This window comes from Schistocerca serialis, chromosome 4 (assembly GCF_023864345.2).
Source record: "Schistocerca serialis cubense isolate TAMUIC-IGC-003099 chromosome 4, iqSchSeri2.2, whole genome shotgun sequence".
NCBI lineage: Eukaryota > Metazoa > Arthropoda > Insecta > Orthoptera > Acrididae > Schistocerca > Schistocerca serialis.
In genome coordinates, this window is record NC_064641.1 from 847,725,276 (window position 1) to 847,751,363 (window position 26,088).

The 26,088-nt window shown below is 41.1% G+C and overlaps 1 protein-coding gene across 2 annotated transcripts in view; it reads right to left on the reverse strand.

Annotated features, from left to right (window-relative positions):
- Positions 1-26,088, reverse strand: part of LOC126473475 (alanine aminotransferase 1-like) — a 67,611-nt gene that overhangs the window by 20,085 nt on the left and 21,438 nt on the right. The window contains exons 2-7 of one of the 2 annotated variants that reach the window (XM_050100551.1): positions 17,270-17,359; positions 17,041-17,149; positions 16,790-16,920; positions 16,481-16,594; positions 16,229-16,358; positions 9,396-9,475 (exon numbers count right to left, since the gene is read on the reverse strand). In XM_050100551.1, coding sequence (XP_049956508.1) covers positions 9,396-9,475; positions 16,229-16,358; positions 16,481-16,594; positions 16,790-16,920; positions 17,041-17,149; positions 17,270-17,359 — 654 coding nt within the window. The remainder of the gene's footprint in view (positions 1-9,395; positions 9,476-16,228; positions 16,359-16,480; positions 16,595-16,789; positions 16,921-17,040; positions 17,150-17,269; positions 17,360-26,088) is intronic. The other variant, XM_050100552.1, reaches the window with a different exon arrangement.

Genomic DNA, 26,088 nt, shown 5'->3' on the forward strand with positions numbered 1-26,088 from the left:
CGGGCATGAAGGAAGTTGCCGGGGGTTTTGCTGCAGTTTCTTAGAGGGTTGTTTACGGTTAGGCCGAGGCAGCGCGTGGGAGCATACTGCAGCCACGTCGGGTGGTGGGGACCCACCGCACGCGTCGTCAACAGCGCACAGAGGTTGTATTTCCCCGACGTCACCCCATGCCTCTATTTGCGCCCCAGCGGCGCGAGAAATTTCAAAAGACTGCGTGATGGATAGGACTTCATCTAGAGTCGGATTCGACAACTGAAGGGCACGTTGCCGAACTTCTTTGTCGGGCACTGACTGGATAATAGCATCCCATACCATGGAATCCGTGTAGGATTCTTTGTGAACGTCAGTAACAAATTGACACTTTCGACTGAGGCTGTGAATCTCAGCAGCCCAAGCGCGATAGGATTGATGCAGTTGTTTTTGACAGCGATAAAAGGCAACCCGAGAGGCTACCACATGTGTTTGCTTTTGAAAATAGACAGACAGAAGTGAGCACATTTCAGCAAAGGACAGAGACGCAGGATCTTTCAAAGGAGCCAATTGCGTCAACAACCGATACATTTGAGGTGAAATCCAGGAAAGGAACAGAGACTTAAATGTTTGTTCGTCCATGACATGAAATGCCAAGAAGTGCTGTCGAAGACGTTTTTCATAATCAGACCAGTCTTCCGCCGTCTCGTCATAAGGAGGAAAAGGAGGTATAGACAACGACGAGAAACGCTCCGCATTTGAAGCCGCGACGAAATTACGAATTGCCGATGTTAGAATTTTTTGCTGTTCAATGAGACCTTGCAATAGTTGCTCGACAGTAACCATGGAAACCTGTGGGTCAACGATGAAAAGGAAAAATCCCATCCTCGTCGCCAATTGTTATAACGTCAAGTTGAACACACATATTTGGAAACGACACAACACATATATTTCACTGAGCAAGTTGACAAAGCAAGACATGTGAACACTGTAACATTCGAATGAGCACCAAGTCCAAGTCTAGCGGCCACTGGCTGGCTGGCCGCTTAGGTGGCGCAGCTGCTGCTTGGCTGGCAGACAGCGCCGCATGTAGAGGACGCGTGTAATTGCGCGGTGGCACTTTGAATGATCGGCGAGTCACAACACATATATGTGAAGAAGATGATTTGAGTAATTTACTTCACATAATAACTTCATGAGGGTTTTTGCTTCTGAGTGAATTATTTACAGTACATCCCTGACAAAGCATGGAGTAATTGTGATCTGGTTTCATGTATATTGATTGGGGTTGCTTCTTGCATGTGTGCTATTGCTTAATCCCACAACTGTCTATAATACTGTTCTAAATTGCTTCCAGGGAGCAACTAATAAATATGTTGGCTTTCTGACTGCTGTCATTTATTCTTTGACTGTATTCTTTATTACTAAGTTCTCTCATTCTTTACTGATTTATTCCCCGTGTAAATTTTATTATCTGAATTACAAATTTCAGACCTACAGATGTTTGTTTTCAATTTTTTCAAGAGGTATCAGAGTATTTATTTTAATCTGAAATTAGTCCTGCTTCTCTGTTTGTCTTAAATGTATCAATTATATCCTTTTTCTTGCACACAGTATTTTGATTCCTTCTGTAATACATGACTTTTTTGCTATTGGTGCATACTTTATTATTTTCTTTGGAAAGCAACTGTTAAAGACTGACAGGAATTTCTCTATAAATACATCAGATTTAGAATAGATCATACATTATACACATCAAACCATTCAGCTTCCTGTCAGACTGCCTGAAACTTTCTGTTATCAGTTCCTTAATTTCTTTGTTTTGTACTATACTACTTCATTCCAATCAGGTGGATTACTCAATGTACACCTTCAGTCATTTGTAGAGAACAGCATGTAAGTGAAGCACATTATGGAGGGTATTTCCTATTGTACTACATATCAGGGTGTCCTGCCTTTGAGTCCTTATGGAAGTATACTTAAGGATTTTTTTGTATATTCCTCGATATATTCATTTGTTTGCCAGTTCACATTTTTCAGCCTTTCCAAGTCCCATGGGCCAAGGTAACCTGTGCTTGTATTTGTATACATTCAATAACTCCCCGTACTCCTATTTAGTATCAGTCATGCATACTTGAAGAATATTGTGGGAGAGGGCATGTAATTGATCTATAAGCAGTTGTCTTTGTAAACTGACTACATTTTCAAGGGAAAATACCAATAAACCAAAGCCTACCATAAGCATTATGTGCCTCTGTTCCTATGTTGTCTTCAATTTCCTGTCTCCACAAGCTGTTCTCTCAGGTGTTTGCATGAGCTGACTGATTCCAGTTGAGACTCATTAATACTGTAATTCCAGGATACCACATTTCTGTGTTTCATGGAGTGAACAATATTACATTTCCGAACATGGACAGGACAGGATTAACAGAGTACAATGAGGGAGTTCAAAGAAGAGTAATATGTTTTGTAATATTGAGAACTATGGGAGATAGTGTCACAGACATGATACAGGAACTGGGATGGACATCATTAAAACAAGGTGGTTTCTTGTTGTAGCTTGATCTGCTCATGAAATTTGAACCCCCAACTTTCTCCTCCCAATGCAAAAATATTTTATTGATGCTGACCTACATGGAGAGAAACAATTATCATGATAAAATGAGGGAAATTAGAGCTCACTCAAAAAGATATTACTGTTCATTTTTTCTGTGTGCTGTTCGTGAGTGGAATAACAGAGAATTATTGTAAAGGTGGTTGGATGAAACCTCTGCCAAGCACTCGATTTGCAGAGTAGCCACATAGATGTAGATGTAGATGTATGTGGTGTTCAAATTTCTTACTCCGCAAATAGTTCTCTCAGGTATTTGCATGAGTTGACTGATTCCAGTTGTGATTCATTGACATTGTAGTCCTAGGATACCTTTCTCTCTCTCTCTCTCTCTCTCTCTCTCTCTCTCTCTCTCTCTCTCTCTCTCTCTCTGGAGTAGGTGGTGGTGGGAGGGTGTCCCATGCACCCTCCCACCACCACCTACTCCAGGCCTGTAACCCGGAAGGTGTATACGATCAAAGGCAGAGCCACGTGTGAAAGCACCTGCGTGATTTACCAACTGACCTGCCTACACTGTGAAGCTTTCTATGTGGGAATGACCAGCAACAAACTGTCGATTCGCATGAATGGGCACAGGCAGACAGTGTTTGTTGGTAATGAGGATCACCCTGTGGCTAAACATGCCTTGGTGCATGGCCAGCACATCTTGGCACAGTGTTACACTGTCCGGGTTATCTGGATACTTCCCACTAACACCAACCTGTCAGAACTCCAGAGATATCCTCTCTTCCCGTTACCCACCAGGCCTCAACCTCCGCTAATTTCAAGTTGCCGCCGCTCATACCTCACCTGTCATTCACAACATCTGTGGCTCTGTACTTCCGCCTCGACTGACATCTCTGCCCAAACTCTTTGCCTCTACAAATGTCTGCTTGTGTCTGTATACGTGCAGATGGATATATGTGTGTGTGTGTGTGTGTGTGTGTGTGTGTGTGGGTGTCTGTATACGTGCAGATGGATATATGTCTGTATACGTGCAGATGGATATATATATGTGTGTGTGTGTGTGTGTGTGTGTGTGTGTGTGTGTGTGTGTGTGTGTGTGTGTGTGTGTGTGCGCGCGCGCGCGCGCGCGCGCGCGCGCGCGCGCGCGCGCGCGCGCGCGCGAGTGTATACCTGTCCTTTTTTCCCCCTAAGGTAAGTCTTTCTGCTCCCGGGATTGGAATGACTCCTTACCCTCCCCCTTAAAACCCACATCTTTTTGTCTTTCCCTCTCCTTCCCTCTTTCCTGATGAAGCAACCGTGAGTTGTGAAAGCTTGAATTTTGTGTGTGTGTTTGTGTTTGTTTGTGTGTCTATCAACATGCCAACGCTTTCGTTTGGTAAGTTACATCATCTTTGTTTTTAGATATATTTTTCCCATGTGGAATGTTTCCCTCTATTTTTTATATATATATTTTTTTAAGCATGGTGGTAGGAATTGAAGAATAGTTTGTACAGGAAAAGGCAAAGTGTGTGGCTTGGTTCATTAAAACAAAGTCAGACATCCAAGTTCAAAGAAATTGCAGAAGGTGATACGAAAAATCCTGACCTCTTGGCCATCTATAAGAAAATAGCACAGAAACTTCATTAAAAGAGGGAGTGTGAATTTGAAGCAATATACAGGCAGCAAGATGAAGCACCTCTACACTGAGCTTTGCCAGTGAGACATTATCTTACAGGACTCTCCCAAAACAATGGACTGGAGGAGGTGATCAAATTCCCTGGCCTCCTTGATCCCCTGACATTACAATCCTTGACTTCTTTTAGTGGGATTATGTCAGTGACCTAGTGTACCATGTCCCTATGCGTGATGTTGCCAATTTGAAGGCAAGAATACTGGCAGATTCTGAGACAGTTAATCTTGACATATTAGAATAGACTTGGACTGAGTTGGAGTATTGTGTAGATACAGTATGTGGCATAAGGGTAATGCATGTAGAGCTTGATCAAAGAATGAGCAAAAAACTTTTTGAGATGGTGCATCAAACAAACTTTTTTCTCTCTAAGATGATTACTACAATTTGAGTTACTAGACACTGAAGTTGTAAAGTCTCTTTTGGGACACCCTGTAGATAACTGTTCTACAATAAGCCTGAGGTTACTATTAATATTGTCCGCCAAAACATTAACATAAACCAGGAACAAAAAGAGCCCTGGTACATGCCATAATTTATTTCTAAATCTGCCAGTCCTCCATCATAGATAACATGCTGCATACTGTACCAAGAAATCTTCAATCCATTCCCAAATTTCATTTGGTATGTGATATTTGTGTTAATAACCATTGGTGTGGTAGTGACTCAAATGCTTTTACAAAGTCAAGAAATACTGCATTCACCAGACTGCTTTGTTCCATAGCTTTCAGCATGTTATGTAAGAAAAGTGTGAGTTGGGTTTTGCATGATCGCTGATTTTGGAATCTGTGGTGGTAGAGGTCGTTTTGTTTGGGATACCCCATTATATTCAAACTTTGAATATTCTCTAGGGTTCCGCAGTAGATGAATGTCAATGATATTTGACAGCAGATTGATGTGACTTGTGCTTTCCTCCAATTATTGAGCACAGATTCTTGTTTGAAGGATGTGTGATGTATTACAGTTAAAAGAGAGACTAACTCAGTCACAGATTCTGAGTAATGGTTAGTTGTGCATCAGGGCCAGGGAGGCCACTGAATTCAAATAAATATTTATATCATTGATTAAGGGTTCATTTACAAATATATTATCTATTAGTGTAACATATTCTGTTCAGTTCTGCTGGGAAAATCAATTACAGAACTCAGGTTGTAAGTGTTAAGTAACATTTCAATTTTTTCCATAATTATTTTCTTTTAGAAAATTAATATTAAAAATATATCATTTGCTCTCTTTTGCATGCTTGGAGAGGCAATATGGGTTCAAATTTCTTCAAAAATATCTGAAAATGTCCTGTTGTGAATCTAATGACAACTTACCATGGATCAGTATGAGATCAGTGAGAGGGAGGAGAGGGGAGGGGGACAGCTTTTATGTGAAAATGAAAGTCCAAGTTCACAATTTCATAATTTGAAGCCAATATGAAATAGCCTAGTTCAGCAGTAGATTTTATTTTTCCCATTTCATTTTGCAGTAGAACTGCGCACTGTGTACTCTGAGTTATTTAGTAGATATCTGCATGTTTCTATGTCAGAAGGTTGACAGCTAGCACCTGATTATATTAACAAACACATAGCATGGCCAAGTGCAGTTCTCTGTCATCATTACTTACCAATGTGATTGTGGACCAGTTTGAGAAGACTGCTCTGAACTTAGTGCAATTGAATTCAACTGGTTTCCTTGACTACATTCAGTACTTATGTGGTGTGGTCACAATGACCTGTAGAGATGATGATTTTTTCAATCACCTGAATTCTGTATATTTAAACATCAAATGGACGACAGATGGTAGTAAGGACAGTATCTTGTGAATGGGAAGAGAAGTTACATCACCATAGAAGTTTTAGACCCTGCACTGAAGTAATTGCAAGTGACATGCAACTGATCCCAGATCCTGGTTGTGGTGTCACCGCCAGACACCACACTTGATAGGTGGTAGCCTTTAAATCGGCCTTGGTCCGTTAGTATACGTCGGACCCGCGTGTCGCCACTATCAGTGATTGCAGACCGAGCGCCGCCACACGGCAGGTCTAGAGAGACTTCCTAGCACTCGCCCCAGTTGTACAACCGACTTTGCTAGAGATGGTTCACTGACAAAATACGCTCTCATTTGCCGAGACGATAGTTAGCATAGCCTTCAGCTACATCATTTGCTACGACCTAGCAAGGCGCCATTACCAGTTGCTATTGATATTATGAATAATGTACCATCAAGAGCAACGTTCACCATTAATGGATTGAAGTTAAGTATTCAACCAGCTGCGTCCGTTTTTTCTAAATTCTAATTTCCTTGTCCTGTTCCAGACCTCACGCCAGCCTGCGTGAGCTAAAACGCGTGCCTTTCGGCTTCCTCTAGTAACCCGGTGTTGACTCTCCTGGCAACCCACAACACTGGGACCAACAGTAGCTCATGGGGTCTGTTGCCTAGTCCTTCTTGGGCGCAGATCATTTGATTTGATTTTTATTCTCCTAGAAATCCTGCTGTGTGTCATTACACATGGACATAGGACAAGTCAGTATTACAATTTATATAAATATTACAATTAAGTCTTACTAAGAAAAATGACAGTTACATCTCTAGGATGAACCTCATCAGCTGAAAGCCTACAGTGATCAAGAAAACACTAAACTTAGTTGCTTTAGAATCAAAAATGAGTTACATCTGCAACCCCCTTGTGCCTTACACTAATGTGTCATTTACATAACCATTGACTAATTATAGATACATCATTGGAATGATGGATCTGTTCATGTTGCATATCTATCTTTTAGAATAATATGTCTTTGCTATTCACTTTTGCACAGTAAATTTCTCTGTGTGAGATACTCCAAAGTGGGATATAATATGTGACTACTGTGTGTACAAGTGCAAATCATGCACATTTTAGTGTTTTGGTGTCATAAATGAAACACTCACACCTAAGTACTAGCTCCTGTAATCCCACCTTTTGATTTCAGGTGAAAGATGGTGTATGTGGAGTGGATACAAGAAGCTACTTATTGCAACAAAGTATCTGATGGCAGAAGGTCAAAATCTCCATCTAATTTTTTCTACCAATGACTAATCCACATTTAGATCTGCTGCTTTGAGGCAAGAATACAATCCTGATGTTTGTTTCAACCTTCTAACAATAATCTTCAGCCATTAGCAATCACACAAAGAGTTCTGTCTAACTTCCCATACAGTCAGCACTGTCCAGTAACACTGAAAGCAGGCTTACACATCCCACTGGTAACTTCCATTCTCCAATGATGCTAGAAATTTCAGAAATCAAACTTGTCTGATTTCATCAAAAACCTTGATAAGACCTCAGGATGGATTCCTTCCTTGAGCAATAATTGTGGAAGATTTGTGGGTGTGGTATTAAGCACAGCAAGAAAGTTTATTACCAGAGGTTACAGAAGGAGTACATTCCTGGACAGTATGAGGTCAGTGAGAAAATGTACAAGGACATCCTCACAACTGGAGAGCAAGAAATAGCAGACAACTGCTGCATAGTCTTGATGCCATGGACCACCAAAAGTGGTTGGACACTATTGAAAAACTTGGCTTCAAACAATCACCTCTCCTAAAGTCATGCTCCACTGCCCAACAAACCTCCACAACATCCTAGTCCATCCTTATGCCATTCCCAATCCCAACACCTTGCCACAAGGATCACATCCCTGTGGAAGGCACAAGTATAAGACCTGCCCAAATCATCCATCCAGCACTTCCTATTCCAGTCTTGACCAGGCCACCTGTGAAAGCAGCCATGTCATTTTTCAGCTCTGCTACAGTCACTGCACAGCTTTTTATATTAGTATGACTAACAATCAGCTGTCCACCAGGATGAGTGGCCACCACCTGTGGCCAAGAGCAAAGTAGCCCACTCTGTGGCACAAGACACAGCGGAACATAACACTCTTGATTTCAATGGCTGTTTCACTACCCAATCCATCCGGATCCTGCCCTCCACTACCAGCTTTTCTGAACTGTATAAATGGAAGTTATCCTTACAACATATTCTCCACTCCCATAATTATCTGGCCCCAACCTACAGTAAAATACTGTCTCCACACCCTCCACCCAACAGTTTCCAACCACTTTGTTCTGTCATCTCCTCCTCATTCTTGTCTCCCACCCTCTTTGTTTGGCACCCTCTGCTAATGCACCTGCCCATCTTGTGTAGTTCCTCTTCTTTCGTGCTCCTTTTTTCCCATCTCACTGCCCCACAACCTCCTGATGGTGCACCTGTTGAATCGCTGCACAGACAGTCAGACAGCATTTCCCTGTTTCCCCAACCGTGTACTATTATCCCTTTCCCTTCCCCTTTCCTGCCCGTTCAAATTGCTGCTTCCATCTCATGTGATAGTTGCAATCTGGCCCGAGTTTTGGAGTTGGCAGTCATGTGTGCATGAGGTGTGCTTACTTCTGCATATGAATGACATGTATTTCTCTTTTGCTAATTAAGACTGTGGCCAAAAGCTTTGTGTAAAGGTCTTTTAATTGTGCCTGTCTGCAACTTAATGTGTCTTCTTTATGGTAAGTAGCACTCTATCATTTCCTCAGTTGTTGTTTATGTAAAATGAAATGATTTCTACTGGCTGATCATTTCGTAGATTATACTGGCCCACAAGTACTATAACAAATTGTCCAAGTTTTGAGTTTTCTTTCAATGGACACAAATCACTTCCAAAAGAAAAGAATACCAACAGTGTTTGTGCTAGGTTATTCGAGTTTGGTGTAATTTCCAATTGTTAATTGCAAGGAACAAAGGCTGATGTATCAGTGTCTATCTTGGATCATTGCTGAGAAATTCTCTGATTAGTTTCAAGCAGATTCCGTGACTGTAACGATCACCATTCAACTTATCCTGAAATAGTTGTGTAATATATATTTTACTAAAAAAATTCCAATGCACCCTACCTGAGAAACAGACTGCTAATGTAGGTCTGGACTATCTTGTCTGCAAACCACATAATGATTGTCTAAACTGCATTGTTATATCAAACTTTATTAGTTCTTTCCAGTTCAATATTAATTACTTGGTCACATGAATGTGAATACAATGAAATGGGTGTAGTACAATGCACTGCATCAGCATTCCTAAAGAGAACCACCCTACATTGTTTGGTTAGCCATCTTGGATGCTGCTTAATAGCATGATTAGTGATTTTCACATAAACTGATATTAGAATTTTTTTTAAAAAACTTACCTCATCAGCAAAAATAAATAACCTCTCCTGATGTGCAAATTTAATTATCTCTTCAATGTTATTTCGTGAAAGAACTTGGCCTGTAACAAGGAGAGTACAATTCACTACAAGATAAGTACTCTGAAAACAAAATAGCACTACAAAGACACACAAACATACACACAAAATTCAAGCTTTCGCAACAAACTGTTGCCTCATCAGGAAAGAGGGAAGGAGAGGGAAAGACGAAAGGATGTGGGTTTTAAGGGAGAGGGTAAGGAGTCATTCCAATCCCGGGAGCGGAAAGACTTACCTTAGGGGGAAAAAAGGATGGGTATACACTCGCACACACACTCATATATGTCTGCTTGTGTCTGTATATGTGTGGATGGATATGTGTGTGTGTGCGAGTTTATACCCATCCTTTTTTCCCCCGAAGGTAAGTCTTTCCGCTCCCGGGATTGGAATGACTCCTTACCCTCTCCCTTAAAACCCATATCCTTTCGTCTTTCCCTCTCCTTCCCTCTTTCCTGATGAGGCAACAGTTTGTTGCGAAAGCTTGAATTTTGTGTGTATGATAATGGAATAACAAACAAAAATGATGGAGCATCTTTTGGAACATTGTTCCCGGGAAACAACATTCAAAAATTACACTCCTGGAAATGGAAAAAAGAACACATTGACACCGGTGTGTCAGACCCACAATACTTGCTCCGGACACTGCGAGATGGCTGTACAAGCAATGATCACACGCACGGCACAGCGGACACACCAGGAACCGCGGTGTTGGCCGTCGAATGGCGCTAGCCGCGCAGCATTTGTGCACCGCCGCCGTCAGTGTCAGCCAGTTTGCCGTGGCATACGGAGCTCCATCGCAGTCTTTAACACTGGTAGCATGCCACGACAGCGTGGACATGAACCGTATGTGCAGTTGACGGACTTTGAGCGAGGGCGTATAGTGGGCATGCAGGAGGCCGGGTGGACGTACCGCCGAATTGCTCAACACGTGGGGCGTGAGGTCTCCACAGTACATCGATGTTGTTGCCAGTGGTCGGCGGAAGGTGCACGTGCCCGTCGACCTGGGACCGGACCGCAGCGACGCACGGATGCACGCCAAGACCGTAGGATCCTACGCAGTGCCGTAGGGGACCGCACCGCCACTTCCCAGCAAATTAGGGACACTGTTGCTCCTGGGGTATCGGCGAGGACCATTCCCAACCGTCTCCATGAAGCTGGGCTATGGTCCCGCACACCGTTAGGCCGTCTTCCGCTCACGCCCCAACATCGTGCAGCCCGCCTCCAGTGGTGTCGCGACAGGCGTGAATGGAGGGACGAATGGAGACGTGTCGTCTTCAGCGATGAGAGTCGCTTCTGCCTTGGTGCCAATGATGGTCGTATGCGTGTTTGGCGCCGTGCAGGTGAGCGCCACAATCAGGACTGCATACGACCGAGGCACACAGGGCCAACACCCGGCATCATGGTGTGGGGAGCGATCTCCTACACTGGCCGTACACCACTGGTGATCGTCGAGGGGACACTGAATAGTGCACGGTACATCCAAACCGTCATCGAACCCATCATTCTACCATTCCTAGACTGTCAAGGGAACTTGCTGTTCCAACAGGACAATGCACGTCCGCATGTATCCCGTGCCACCCAACGTGCTCTAGAAGGTGTAAGTCAACTACCCTGGCCAGCAAGATCTCCGGATCTGTCCCCCATTGAGCATGTTTGGGACTGGATGAAGCGTCGTCTCACGCGGTCTGCGTGTCCAGCACGAACGCTGGTCCAACTGAGGCGCCAGGTGGAAATGGCATGGCAAGCCGTTCCACAGGACTACATCCAGCATCTCTACGATCGTCTCCATGGCAGAATAGCAGCCTGCATTGCTGCGAAAGGTGGATATACACTGTACTAGTGCCGACATTGTGCATGCTCTGTTGCCTGTGTCTATGTGCCTGTGGTTCTGTCAGTGTGATCATGTGACGTATCTGACCCCAGGAATGTGTCGATAAAGTTTCCCCTTCCTGGGACAATGAATTCACGGTGTTCTTATTTCAATTTCCAGGAGTGTAGAATAAAAGTTTTTTTAAAGAAGAACAGTCTAAGAATGCATGTAAGTTGTTAAAATTTATTAATCAGGTGACCAGTTTCGATTTTGTTACAGTCATCATTAAACCATTAAACTCTGTGGAAAGAGTCATCAAACCATTAAACTCTGTGGAAAGAGTAATTCATAGTTTCAGAGAACAAAACTTAGGTATAAATGTAAATAATGTAACCAACTTAAAGCATGATTCCATAGCTATCCATAATAATTATACTTTACTGCAACCTATTATGAAATTATGTCATAATCTGTAACTATTTGCTATAAATGACATTGTGTGGGATACAGTGGCTAGAACCTCACCTACTTAAGTGCAAACAGCCGTACTTTGGTCACCAGTGTTTATCACTGTTACATAGTGGGCTGCTCTTTGCTGCTCTCTTGACCTGTGATCATTGTTAGATTTGGAATCTTAGATAAATTATTAACGGTATTTACATTTATACCTAAGCCTTGTCCTCTGAAACTTTGTATTACTCTTTCAAAAATGGTTCAAATGGTTCTGAGCACTATGGGACTTAACATCTATGGTCATCAGTCCCCTAGAACTTAGAACTACTTAAACCTAACTAACCTAAGTACATCACACACATCCATGCCCGAGGCAGGATTCGAACCTGCGACCGTAGCGGTCACGCGGTTCCGGACTGAAGCGCCTAGAACCGCACGGCTACTCCGGCGGGCTATTACTCTTTTCACAAAGTTTTAGTGGCCTTATGATATTGTACCATGATCAAAACCAGTCATCTGAGTAATACATTTTTTCATTTTAACAACTTACATGTGATCTTAGACTGTTTTTACCTAAAAACTTTTATGTAAAAACAATGGAAGTCTAAGACTCATTACCTGAGCTTTCCCTATTTTTATAGTAGGAATTTTCTCCCCTCACATTATCTCCAGAGAATCTCTAGTATTCCTGCCCTATAGGGAAAGTGTAGCTCACCAGTAAAAGAGACCACATGTAGAACACTATCATGACACATTCTTGACTACTCTTCAAGTGTTTGGAATACCCACCAGGTCAGACTACAGGAAGATATAAAGGCAATTCAGAGATGGGCTGCTAGATTTGTTACCGGTAGATTTGATAGACATGTGAGTATTACAGAGATGCTTCGTGAACTCAAGCAGGAATTCCTGCATGGGAGGAGGTGATGTTCTTTTCGCAAAACACTATTGAGAAAATATAGAAAACCAGCATTTGGAGCTGAATGCAGAACAATTATGCTGCCACCATTGTACATTTAGCGTAAGGACCAAGAAGATAAAATAAGAGAAATTAGGGTTCATATTGAAGCATACAGATGGTTGTTTTTCACTCATTCTGTTTGTGAGCGCATCAGCAAAGAAAGTGACTAGTAATGGTATGAGATACCCTCTGTCACCCACCATATGCTGTCTATAAGAATATGTATGTATGAGGGTTGGAACTTAAATAGTGGCAACTATTTATTCACAACCAATACAAAAGACTTCCATGTTTGCACCTATTACTGTCCTTCAAAGTAGTCACCAGCATTGTGTAGAACCTGTTTCAGATATGTGGAAGGTGTAGTGTACCGTTAGCAGAGCCTGTTCTGTTGATGGTGCAAATGGAGCAGTCTACTGCCTGTTGAATCTCTGGAACAGTTGTGAAGTGAATGCCACGAAGCCAAAACTGAAATGCCAATCCAACAAATGGCATCATTATAGGTCACCACGAAAGTCAAAAGTGCATCAGAGCCCCAGTATGGTGAAAGTTATGGCGATTCTCATGTATGACTGTGATGGTGTTATCCTAACACATTACATTCCTCCATGACAGACCATCAATGCACAGTGTTACTTTTCATTTTTGGAGCATCACCTGCAACCAGCTTTGTGAAAGAAGCAGTGACACTTTCTGCGTAACCTCCCCATCATTTTGCATGACAATGTGCGGGTGCATACTGCACAAGCTGTGGCTGCGCTGTTCAGTCAATGGGACTGGTAAGTACTGTACCATCCACCATACTCCCCAGACTAAAGTCCTTGTGACTTTGATTTGATTCTGAAGGTGAAGGAACCACTTCGTGGCATTCACTTCAGAACTGTTCCAGAGATTCGACAAGCAGTAGTCCGCTCCATTCGCACCATCAACAGAACAGGCTCTGCTAATAGTATACTACATCTTCCACATCACTGGTAATGGGTTCTACACAACACTGGGGACTACCTTGAAGGACAGTAACAGGTGCAAACACGTAACTCTTTTGTATCGGTTGTGAATAAATAGTTGATACTATTTAAGTCCGAATTGTACAATGTAATTGGACTGATAAAAAAATCTACTCACCAAAAGGTGGCAGGAGAACACACATATAAAGATATTTAAATTGCCAAGCTTTCAGAGCCAGCGGCTCCTTCTTCTGGCAAAAGGGTTGAGGGAGAAGAAAGAGAGGAAAAGTACTGATTAGGTTTAGAAAATGGGGAGAGTTCAGAAAAGTTATCCAGAACCCTGGATCAAGAGAGACTTACCACAGAGGATGAGAAGGAAGGACAGATTGATGGGGACTGCACCTGATGCGATTTGAAAACTTGAGAGCTTAAAGGTGGAGGATGGGTAATACACGAGACAGAGATTACTGCCAAAACTTTGTGCACAAGTTAATAAGAGTGGAAAGTAAAGCGTATTTTATGTAGTAGTTGTGTGGGGGGGGGGGGGGGGGGGGAGTAGGCAGGTCAGAAAAAGACATAGAAAACTAAAAGGGATTGAAGAAAGGAATGGTTACTGAAAATACATGCTGAGACCAAAGAAATTAACATAAATGAAGGGAGAACCAAGGACTTGGTGTAACGCCAGTTCCCATCTGTGGAGTTCCGAATAACTGGTGTGAGGGAGAAGAATCCAGATGACACATGTGGTGAAAAGGCACTGAGATCACAACTGTCATGTTGTAGAGCATGCTCTGCAATAGTATTATGTGTGTTGCCAGTATGCACCCTCTTCCAATATCCATACATCCTAACTAAGAACCTGGTGGTAGTATGCTGATGTAAAAGGCTGAACAGTGTTTGCATAACAGCTGGTATACAACAAGTGTCATTTCACAGGTGGCTCTTCCTTTGATAGTACATGATTTGCTAGTTACAGGGCTAGTATAGGTGTTGTAGAAGCGTGTGAAGGGTTGTTCTTATGATGGAGAGAGTCACAGGAGTGGAAGCCATAGGATGGAAAAATGCGTGCAGAAGGGGCATAGGGTCTGTCATAGATGTTGTGGAGATGGTGATGAAAAACTGTTCATGGTGTGGTGAGCAAAATGCCAGACAGAATGGACCTCATTTCAGGGATGATTTAAGGAGGTCATAGCCTTGTCAGAGTAGCTGATTATTATCCTGGTCTTGAATGTACTATAAGCTCTGTCAGTAGAGTGTTTGCCCACAAAAGGCAAAGGCACTGGGTTCCAGTCTTGGTCTGGCATACAGTTTTAATCAGCCAGGAAATTTCAACAGGTATTTTCAGTGTTATAGATCCTTTGTTCAAGGATGCACCACACAAAATTATTGCACCAGCATACGATAGTGCAGCTGCAATGAGTGGCCGTACAGGTGGCATGCAGGTAAAAACTAAAACAGTGTATTCTAACTGTTGTGCACAGCAATTAAATTTAACAATGGAACATGCTGCTTCACAAAATCAATTATCTACAGTGTTCTTTTTAAATCCGTCAGTTTTTTCATCCTTCTTTTCAAAGTCACTGGGACAACTTTCTGCAGTATTGGTACTGTATGAAGTATTCCTAGTGGGTCAGCTAGTAGACGGAATTTTAAATCATGGATCATAAATGTGGTGCGCAGTAATAAATCCTTGCTGATGGATGTTTATCAGCACTGCAAGAAACAACATCTGTCCAAACTTGTTGTCAAGCAGTTTAGCTCCACCAGAATCTAGAAGATGAAAAATTCTTCTTTTGGCTATTGTTCTTCAAAAAGTAATGCCTCATGTGGATATCATGTACAGTTAACTGCAGGCAAGATCTGTTGAGGCTGTAAAGTAAAAAGTTTGGCATCCCATTTCACACAAGTCAGTAATAATATAAGAGCCTCAATTAGTGACCATGATACCACAGATACAACCACAGCCACCTCTCACAGCAAGTGCCAGATAAGTGTTTGCTGACATTCTGATGCAAAAGAAGTCTGTGACAGGATTAACAGAGAAGTCCTTGATTGTTTCCAAGATCTAGATCATCCAGATGCAGCTATGTTGTTGGATTTCTCAAAGTTTGAAGAATACTCAAATATTTTTCCCAGAGAGAGAAATTAATGTTGATATCCAGTTGTAGCCCATGTTGGAGATATGGAGTTTAACCTCCATACCTCCAACATTGTTGGTATTGTACCAATGGCCAGACTTAAGGAATATTGCTGGAGCGCTATCATTACTCCAATTCATTTTGAACAGCAACTGGTGAACCTGTAAGATGTTTTTCATCTTTGAACAGAATTAAGACCTTTCTTCAGAATACCATGTCAGAGCAGTGACTTAATGCCCTGCCAATGCTCTCCATTGAAAAAAAAAATGGTAACCAATGTTGAGAGTACAACTCTAAAGTTATAGATAAAGTCTGCAGCAGAAAATGGCAATGTATGGACTTCATTTTTCATCACTGAATAAGTACTACTTCTTATTTTAATATACTTTTTATAAATCTGTTTATATTTGTAATATTGTAGCACATGGGTAAAATTTTTCATGAGCTGTCAGTAGCTTTATCATTACCTGTCGGGTTTCCAGGATTTATAATGACTATAGCACGAGGATTACATACTTTTTTAGCTTCACCTATGGCATGTTGCAGCTCAGTTACATCCAAGCCCCAGCATCTTTCTTCGTCCAGATAATATGGTATCTAAAAAAAAAAATAATTGCAAATGCTGTTATTTGCACAAGTAATTTGTGTATAGCTTACCAAATACAAAACACCCACACTGAGAGATTATGGAACAACAAGACAAAAGTAAATGCTCTGACCTGCACCATGTTAAATTCTGAAAGAGTAGCAGAGTATATAGGATACTGGGGAATTGGAATCATAACACCAGGTTTTTTCCCATTTATTTCTCCAATCAGCAACTTCAGCACTACCTGGAACATTAATAACATTCATAATAAAATATTTTCCACCTTTCAGTTCTTGTTTATCAACAAATATGTGTGTGTGGGTTTTGAGAGGGAAGGGTAGTCATTGTATGTGGTGGGTGTGGGCATGGAGCATGGGCACTTGTGTGTGCTATCAAATCCTGTAATAATTTAATGACACCACAAATAGCAGTTTGTTACCTTTATGCCTACAGTTGCACCAGATGTCAACACAATGTCCTCCCAAGAACTTGGGGCACCATCTCTCTTTTCTATAAATTCTGCTACATGTCTACGAATCACTTCATTTCCAGCAGTTTCAGAATATGATCCTAGAAAATTTTTCGAAGTACTTTTGAAAAATACTGATGTGGCAGTGGTGTGCTGTAAGACAGTGAACTGAATAGCTTAAATGGTTGGAGTAAATAATTCAGTAGTGCAGTCATACAAACCAACACTGCCACCTGGACAACTAGCCAGGATCTCTTTGGCTTGATGTTTCACATCATTGGGAAACATTGAGTCATCTAGTAACATTGGATATGAAACCAGAGCAAGCACCTGAAATAAATACTACAGTAAAATGAACAGTATATATGTATTATCATATGTATAAAATATGAAATACAATTTTCAAGAGAAATTCATTTTGAAATTTCTGATTATATGTACTAAAATCACCTGTCTAATAAATGTAATAGGCACTTGTCCCATGGCATGGCAGTCACCGATGTTTGCTTTAATAACTTCTGTAAATGGTTTCTTGACACCCTACGCAAAACAACCAAACAGTAAGAAGTTAATTAAAAACAAGAACTCTTTTTACACTAACAACACATGTAGCCTTTACACGCCTTGAGCAAAAGAGGCACAAAAAAATGCAGTAAACTGTTTAGATTTCAGTCATTTGTCACACAGCCAGTGTAACATTAAACTAATCATGGGTGAGGCACTCACAATTAAACACAATAAATTCTCCAGCCAAAGAGTTATAACTGACCAAACATAATTTTCAAATCTGTGCAGCACTCGGCATGTCATCTGTAGTGATTCAAGAATTTCCACGTAAATTCTGGAACTACTCAACCTTCTGCTGCCTCAAACACATGATATTTTAAAGATAAGTGTGAGAGAGAGTCTATTTACTGTGGAACACCTGTCTGTGTGTGCAGGATGGATGTTGGTCATGGGAGAACAGGAGCTGCATCAGACGAGTGACACTGATAGGTGTTTGCCATGCACACCATAGAACCTGAATAGAAAGTACAAGGAGTAATTACGTGTTATTCCTTGGTGGTCGAATAATTGTAACTGTTATAGACAATTGAAACATGTTTTGTCTAGTGACTCTTACTTAATCTTGATGGTAGACTTGCTAGAAGCAAGAACTGTCTTTGAATTTCTGGTGGTTATTAAACCCACATATTTAATAGTATCTGATGGTTAACAATGCAGTTGACTTGCAAGAGTTTGTATGCTTATGTAAAACTTGTGGAAATGAAAATATACCTGAACTGAACTGAAAGTATTAAGAGGGTACCAAGTTATTTCAAGAAAGAGAGAGTCTTTTTTAGTTCCTCTAACCAGCATTATTTCTTCAAAGAAGAAATTGTGGAGATTGACACAGCCGGGTATCTAGAGAAGGGGATCTTCTAAACATTTCAAGTAAGTCAATTGTAGTAAGAGAAGTGTTAAGTTCGCAATACAGTTTTGAACCGCTTCTCTTGTTGCCAAAACCATTAGATATCTGCAAAACAGGGGGCAGATCTCCACTTAAAGTTACAGTTACACTGATGAGCCAAAACATTATGACCACCTGCTTGATAGCTTATTTGTTCATCTTTGGAACAAAATATATCACTCATTCTGCACATCAGGTATCTGACTTTTTGTTGGTAGGTTTAAGGTGCTATGTGGCAGTAAATGTCCATGCTCAGGTCATGTAATTCTCGTTAATAACAGCCCGCGGTTTGCATACACAGTGATGGCACCTGATAGCGACTCAGATGGATGTTGAAAGGAGGGTGTACAACGAACATCAACAAGAGCAAAACAAGGATGATGAAATGTAGTCAAATAAAATCAGGTGATTTTGAGGGAACTTTGCTAAAAATGGCTTGAGTGTCTGTTGTGAGTCACCACTGGGGGACTTTCAGGTAGGTTGTACCAGGAAAGAGACACACATTAATTTGGGAAATGGTTGGCAGTATTTTGTTTGTGATATTGCTGAGCATGTACACAATAGATTAATGCACTTGAAAAGTAAAGAACAGACTCATGTAAGTCTCTAAATATACACTACAACTAAGAGATAATGCTTGACAAAGATAATTTCACAAAACATATTGTTGCTCAGAGGTGAAGTTCCCACAGTCTTCTCCCCATGGCCCATCATGACTATAGTTATGCTCATTTGAATGGTTCTTACTCTTGTTTACAGTTGATGTTCCTTCATACAAAGGAGAAATCTACTTGTAACTTAAGCAACAAAAAAACTACAGAGTTCAAACTCCATTACCAGCATAACTCCATGGGGACATTGCTCCTATTACAACCACCCAGGGAATAAAATGGAGTTGTACAATGCACACATTCCATAGTTAGCCTCTTCCATACCTATCTACACCTGGATTCATCCCATTATCTCACAACTAGCTTTCCGATTGTTTCTGAGAAATGTAAGTGGGTACAGAATCCACTAATCAGGTTCATTCAGCTGCAAATTGTAGCTCGTGTTGGCACTAATGACACCTCCCGCCTGGGTTCTTAGGATATCCCAGATCGCTGCTGTAGTTTAGTTTGTTGGTTCACAACCTTTCTGAGGCCATTACCCCAGAATGTAATCAGATATTAGGCAATATCCCCCCCCCCTCCCCCCATACCATCATCAACTTTAGTGTCTAACTATAGAATGAAAAAGAATTCTCTGTGAACATTTACATTTTTAAAATAACAAAAGCTAAATGAGATTTAGTTTTTACAGGCATTTTGATTAACCACCAAGTAATGAGCCAATGAGGGTACTGCTTATTTCTAACGACTTTTGTTTATAGAATGATGATGCATTTCTCAGTGTATCACCTACAGATCCTTCTCAGAAAACAATGATAACTATCCACATTGATGGTAAATTCTTGTTATAAAATATGCTTCCTCTGCACCATTCCTCTGCCTAGCAACATTTTCTTCACCTGTACCATGCACCCACATTTAAAATGGACCAAATTAAAATCTGTGCACAATACATTCCCACAGATTTTGTTTTACCATGGTGTTAGACATGTCATGTTTACAGTGTTATACAGAATAGAACAAATTTCTTAGAAATTATTCATTGACATATAAAAACAATTTTTTTTGTAATTAACTTTTATTGATGATCAACAGTAACACACAATGATGAAACATGCTAGTGGCCTACATTAATTTATGCAACAGAGTTGCATGTTTAAGCAAATTCTATAAAATGATATATTTTTGCCCTATTGCTGAAAATACTAAAGTGTTTAGACAAAATGAAAACTAATTTTTTGTTGACTGTGCTACAGAAAAAAATTTGACATATACACAGAGTGAAAATTCATTTAAATCATAATTGTACCAGTACATGTAGTCTGTATGTTTTCTCCTGTGTTTTCAGCATTCACTTAATTTTCCATTTTCCTGTTTCCAGAAATTTGTTTCCACAAGAAAAATAAAGTGTTTTACTCCACTTCCAACTTTACATTTGTTCTATGGATTTGCCTAGAAGTGCTCCTTACCTTACACCAACATCCAGAGATGAGATGTTCCTTCAGTTTTCTTTTGAAGGTGCTCTTTTCCTTTAGGCTCTTTGTGCTAAGTGGCAGCCTTTTACAAAATAAGCTTCCTGCATTTGTTGGGTCCCTATATGTCATTTTCAATCATTTGCTGTAGATATGGTAGTTATCTCTAGTTCTTGTGTTGGGCTCATTTAAATCCCTATTTACAAGTGCTGTGCAATTTACCATTAGCAGAAGTATAGTCTCATACATGTACAAACTTGGCACAGTCACTGTTCTAATTCTTTGAATTTGTTTTTGCTGGATTTTGTAAATCACCTAATTGTTGGACCCTTTACTTCTGAACTGGCTGAATTTGGAAGACTTCAAACTGCCAACGCTTTGTGTTTGACCACTGCCACTAATAATGATAAATATTATTATTAGTATACAGTGTGGGCCCTATTGCAGAGTGGTAACTATTACATAGTCACAATAATTGTGTTGTGCTGTCAGTTGGTTCATTTATTGTTATGAAATGAATACTTCAACAATTTCTGGTCTATTGTGAGAACTACTAACAATTCAGGGAAAGCATTTCCGTGATATATTTAAGGATATGTGATATGTGTGTCTCAATTTTACTGTCATACATGCATGGTACAAAATACGTGTGTAGCTGGAGGACTAGTTGAGGCAGATAATGTTCATACACTCATCTCACAAGTTGTGAACTTCTCCACATTGTGTCACATCTTAATATAAAAAAAAGTCACTATTCTTAACTGGTATAGGATGTTCATTTTAACTAAAGGCATTGAAGTATCTCGAAAGCTACACATTTGAACAAAAAAAGTTATAATTCCAATTTGTTTGTCTCAGAGGGTGACATTCAATCATACCCCATTCGACCTTCTACCCTACTACATGCGCGGGTGATGAGGGTCAACTTTGAAATCTTCAGTAGGAACCCCCATTTTATAGCAGATTGTGATTCTATGACAAAATCTACATACATTTTGTCTGAAACATTTTCTTTGTTTTACCATAGATGGTGCTGTAATAAGAGGAATAGAAATGGGTACGCAATTGTAATTAACAACATGCTACTCAATGGCCCTTGATATGCAATGGCATATGGGATGCCACTTCCATGCTGTGAGGGTAGGAAAGGTTGATATCTTATAATTTCTAATCAGAAGCCCCATTTGCAATATTGCACTCCTCTGACATATCAAACAGGGGTCTATTTAATGACGTGTGTGTAAATAGGCTACATCTATAAAACTTTTTTGAGGACTGTTACAAATTTATTTCAATATACGCTGTCCACTAGGGGTTAAATATCAAATAAAATTACAGCAGTCTTCTAAAATCACAGAAATGACTGAGACGCTACAAACACACTATTAACTTATAATTGCAAGCTACCATGACAAAGAGAACACACAAATTTGCTTGCTTGATTTATTAGTATACATCAATAGTCTAATCCCATTCTACTTAGAACAGCAATGGAAGTTGTTTTAAAAGCTGTTCCTATATGAATGGGTTAACAGGTGAAAGTTCATTATCTACTGCAATATCCAAGTAAATGCAGATTTTTTTTTAATAGAATAATGTAGTTTTTAAGGCCAACGATAGCTGATGAAATGGGAATCAGTGTGGATTCACAGCAATGTAGGTGGAGAAATTAGACATTTATCTGTTGCTTTTTTAATAAATAATGTTTCAGTATTTCATCGCAATAAAAACTGCATTAGCAGGTTAGTGAGATGAATCCCATGAGATTTGATGAAAAAAGCAAATTTCAACATGCCTGCAAGAGAACTGCAAGTGTTGCAAACATAAACATACATGGATTCATACAGTTTTTATAGTTCTTATAATTAGTTTTACAGTAACTATAGATGGATCATATACTGTAGGTTCATACATTGTGTATTCATAAATGTTAAGTCATTATCTATAATTATTTATAATACTCATTTACAGCAGAAAAGCTTTTACTTTATAAATACATTGCATAACACAAGTAAAGGGCCACTTTTTGAAACCCCATAAATTGTGTCCCATTAGTATGTAGATCTATGAAATTTGGCTCAAAGGTGCCCACAAAAGCACTCCGTCTTCAGGCCACAAGTGGCCCATCTCGACCATCTGACCGCCATGTCATTCACAGACGATGATGCAGTCGTTATGATGGTTTTCTTTGACCGGAGCCGCTACTATTCGGTCGAGTAGCTCCTCAGTTGGCATCATGAGGCTGAGTGCACCCCAAAAAATGGCAACAGCACATGGCGGCCTGGATGGTCACCCATCCAAGTGCTGGCCACTCCTGACAGCGCTTAACATCAGTGATCTGACGGGAACCGGTGTATCCACTGCGGCAAGGCCATTGCTTAAAGGTGCCTACAACCTTCCACAGTAATGGTGCAAAAGCATTGCTCCCTACAATACCAGTGGGCTTGGTGACACATCAACTGGCAAAGTGTTGACACATGGAAAGAAAAAAAAAAGCCACAGTTCAGAAGTTCGTACGAGGTGTAAGGTGGCTCAATAAGTTAACATTAGCACCAGATTTCATTGCAATTCTGCCGTGGATGTGTCACACGATGGGGAGGCCGTCACGCCTACTCTTACCCAAATTTCACCCCTTTTTTTGACATCTCTGTGATAGAGCTCAGAACAGCGACACCCAAAGTTGAAATCATGCTGTTTTTTATGGGTGGCCAAGGAAAACATTTCAGACACACTGCCACTCACAATCGACATGAACAGGCCTCAGGGGATGACATAAAGGTTGCCAGTAAAACCACCGCTTTCCTTCATGTATTGATTCCCACACATTTCACTGTGGAGAATGACAGTTCACAATGCGACGAGAAGCAGAACAACATTCTTGACAAACTTTGTCACTGATGACAACCCCAGACAATTCAACCCTCTAGTAAGGATATTGTTGGTGTGCTATCCCACTAAATGTGAACGCACCCCTTTGGACTGTAGTGAGACTGCACTTTTTGCTCTGTTGTACAGCATGGTACCATTGGGGACCATTCAAAACCATTCAACAAAATATCAACATGATCCACCGCAGGAAATAGCGCTTATTCTTTTTCAGCCATCTGTTTTGCACACCCTCCTGTGGCGTGATTGTGAGAGGGGGGGCAGCAAATTGACACATGTGTGAATAAAACTGCAAAGTGTCTCTCTAAGGCTACCCAGTTCAGCAACTCCTTTGGTGCTACTCACCTACCTTTGTTGACAACCTTAAAAATATACATGTACTGAAATGATGCGCAACATACTCCTTTGTGCCTACAGACAGGCAGCTGCCTAGTCACTCCAGACACTCCACCAATTCTGCATGTATGCTAGCAGGGGCTAAACCAGAAGCGTAACTTGCGTGCAGGTATGTAGGACTCCAACACATGTTCAAAAATGGTTCAAATGGCTCTAAGCACTATGAGACTTAACATCTGAGGTCATCAGTCCCCTAGACTTAGAACTACTTAAACCTAATTAACCTAAGGACATCACACACATCCATGACCGAGGCAGTATTCGAACCTGCAACCATAACAGGCACGCAGTTCCGGACTGAAGCACCTAGAACTGCTTGGCCACAGTGGCCAGCCTTACATTTTCTCTCTTTAGAGATATAATGGGTGATTTTTTCCATGTGTACAATCTCTGCGCATCGATTTATGAGAGCAAACAGAACAAAAAAGGTCTAATGGACTTAAGTCTGGAAATGCGTGGTTTCCATGCTAGGGATCATTTATTAAATCTTACTTCATTACAGAGACTGTGGTCCGATACACCCTCCACCATGGACCCACAGTCACAGTAGCCATGGTTTCCTCCTAGATGATAGTACATCATGCCCTAGCGCCCTCTGCTGCCACAGTAATTGCTAATGTTGTGTCCGATTCACTTCTCTTGCTGACTCATCTTGTAGTGGATGTGATAGAGTATTGTAGACAATGGTTCCATATTCGAATCGAGGGCTTTCCATTATGGAAAGGGAAATGGTAATGGGCGGCAGGCAGCAGGGTTGTATCAGGAGATCTATCCCTGCCAACAACAACCACAGAATTCAATGTTTGCAACTGTGTTTCGCCATTCATCTGAGAGAAGGTCATTTCAGGAAGCAGGAAATCATGAAGGACGTACTCGAAATGTTTGGACACCAGACTTGGAGGAAAATATGATTAACAGTGTGGAAGGCAACCACGGAATCAGTATTAGGCAGTTGGCCCAACAGTGCAGGTTAAGCCAGACAACTGTCTGGAATTCTCCATCATAATTGTTACTACCCTTATCACTTACAGAGTGTGCAGGTCTTATTAGTGACAGACTTTCCACATGAGGAACAGTTTTGTCACTGGTTTCTTCACCAGGCAACCACAATTCCGGTATCTCTGTCATCCACTGTATTCACACATGAGGCTATCTTTACACAGAGTGGTATCTGTGGGATAGTATGCAGAACCCCCATGATATGTTGACAGCGAATCATCAGCATTGGTACAGCTGGAATATGTGGGCCAAGTTAATTGGCGACTATATTTTGGGACAAGTCTTCCTTCCACATCACCTAACAGGCTGGAACTATTGGCGTTTCTTGCAGGTGACTTTGTCTCCCCTGCTGGAAGAAGTGGCATTGATAATTCGAAGGGTTATGTGACTGCTACATTGTGGTGCTCCAGCCCAATCATCCATTAATGTCCATATGCATCTCAGTCATGTATTCTGTGGTCAATAGATCAGATGAGGGAGTCCAGTTGCATAGCTTGCTCATTCCCTGGATCCCAACTTGTGCGATTTCTAGTTATGGGGCCATCTCAAAAGTATTGTGTATGCAGAGCCCACTCTAGATGTGGAGACACTGGAACAGCAGATTGATGCTGCCTTTGGCACTATTCGGAAGCAGCCTGCCTGATATGAATGTGTGAGACAAAACATGCTACGGCGCATACAAACATGTTTGTGGCACATGGAAACCCTTTTCAATACATACTGTAACTGTGGCTATGTGGTACAGCGCATATTAGACCGCACTCTCTGTAATAATGTATGATTGAATAAATTGTCTGTAGCATGGAAACCATACATTTCTGAACATAAGTTCATTAGATCTTTTTTGTTCTGTATCCTCTCTTCAATCAATCCCAAGGAAGAATCGTCCTTTATGTTAAGGTGCCCAAAAACGTTCGGCAGGTGGCATTGAGGGTGTTGCCGAACTGGGTAAGCTTAGAGAGAATCCTTTACGATTGCATCTCCGGCCCCCCTTGCGATCATGTTACAAGAGAATGTGAAACAGTAGGGATGAAAAAGCATAAGCATCCTTTGATGCAGGGCATCACGTTCAAATTTCGTAGAATGGTTTTGGCCAGTCCCTGGCGATTCCATCTTGTACGCCAGAGCAGAAATAGCGTTTGCACTGCACTCTAAGGGGGTCATATCAGGTTCAGTGGGGTTGCTAGCCCACCATGTCCTTAGAGTAAGACTGGGTCGTCTGGGGAGTGTCAAAAGTTGTCAAGAACATCGTCCTGCTTCTCATCGCACTGAGAACTTTTGTTTTAGACTGCGAAATGTGTGGGAATAAATAGCCAAAGGAGAAGAACAGTTCCGTTGACGCACTTTATGCCACCCTGTGAGGTCTTTCCGTTTCGATAGTGAGCGGCGCTGTGTCTGAATGTTTTTTCTCGGTCACCCATAAAAGACCGCTTGATTTCAACACTGCCTCCATCG